This window comes from Antrostomus carolinensis, unplaced genomic scaffold, assembly GCF_000700745.2.
Source record: "Antrostomus carolinensis isolate BGI_N321 unplaced genomic scaffold, ASM70074v2 scaffold25900, whole genome shotgun sequence".
In the NCBI taxonomy this organism is placed as follows: domain Eukaryota; kingdom Metazoa; phylum Chordata; class Aves; order Caprimulgiformes; family Caprimulgidae; genus Antrostomus; species Antrostomus carolinensis.
Genome location: NW_010290960.1, coordinates 7603 through 8573, shown reverse-complemented (window position 1 = coordinate 8573; position 971 = coordinate 7603). Strand labels below are relative to the sequence as shown.

General features: G+C 61.3%; 1 protein-coding gene across 1 annotated transcript in view; it reads left to right on the top strand.

Annotated features, from left to right (window-relative positions):
* Nucleotides 1–353: 353 nt before the first annotated feature.
* Nucleotides 354–971, top strand: part of LOC104530445 (netrin-3) — a gene marked incomplete at its 3' end in the record, with an annotated part of 977 nt that continues 359 nt past the window's right edge. The window contains 2 exon segments of the mRNA XM_010175028.1: nt 354–593; nt 595–971. The exon segment at nt 595–971 is cut by the window's right edge and continues 359 nt beyond it. Of these exon segments, the coding sequence (XP_010173330.1) occupies nt 354–593; nt 595–971 (617 nt within the window).

Sequence of the window (971 nt, the reverse complement as noted above, 5' to 3'; positions counted from 1 at the left end):
AGGGAAGGGCTGGACCCTGATTTGAACCTCCTCCTTACAAAGCTCAGCTCCTTCTGCCATTTCCCATGGTATTTTGCTCCTGCTGACGAGCAACGAGGGATTGCTGTGGATAAGGCAGCACAAAGTAATCGCCTCCCTGCCCTGCTCCCAGGATGTTGCATCAGGAGATGTGGGGTGGGATGGTGTGCATGGATCAAAGGCCAGACATGGGGGTGTTCTGCACCCCTTACCAACCTCCCTGCATGGGCAGTGCCGTGGCCATGCCATGCCAAACTGCTCCAGTGGGTCTGCCAGCGCCATTCACTCTCTTTGTTCTCTCCCCAGGGAGGAGCTGCTTCCCTCACCCCAGGAGGATGGAGGTCCTGCAGCTCCTGCGCCTGCTCCTCACCACAGCCATGCTGGGCCTCTCCCAGACAGTGAACCCTTTTGTAGCCCAGCAGACCCCCCCAGACCCTTGCTATGATGAGAGCGGCGCTCCTCGCCGCTGCATCCCCGAATTTGTCAACGCTGCCTTTGGGAAGGAGGTTCAAGCCTCCAGCACCTGTGGAAAGCCCCCAACGCGGCACTGCAATGCCTCAGACCCCCGCCGAGGCCCCCCGCCGAGCCCCCCCCCCTGCCTACCTGACTGACCTCAACACCGCCTCCAACATGACGTGTTGGCGCTCGGAGACCCTCTACCACTCGCCCCAGAACGTCACCCTCACCCTCTCCCTTGGCAAGAAGTTCGAGGTTGTCTATGTCAGCCTCCAGTTCTGCTCACCCCGGCCTGAGTCCACCGCCATCCTCAAATCCATGGACTACGGCAAGACCTGGGTGCCGTACCAGTACTACTCCTCCCAGTGCCGTAAGATCTACGGCAAGCCCAGCAAAGCCACTGTCACCAAACAGAACGAGCAGGAGGCCCTCTGCACCGACGGCCTCACCGACCTCTACCCCCTGACCGGCGGGCCTATCCCCTCCCCCCCCCCTGA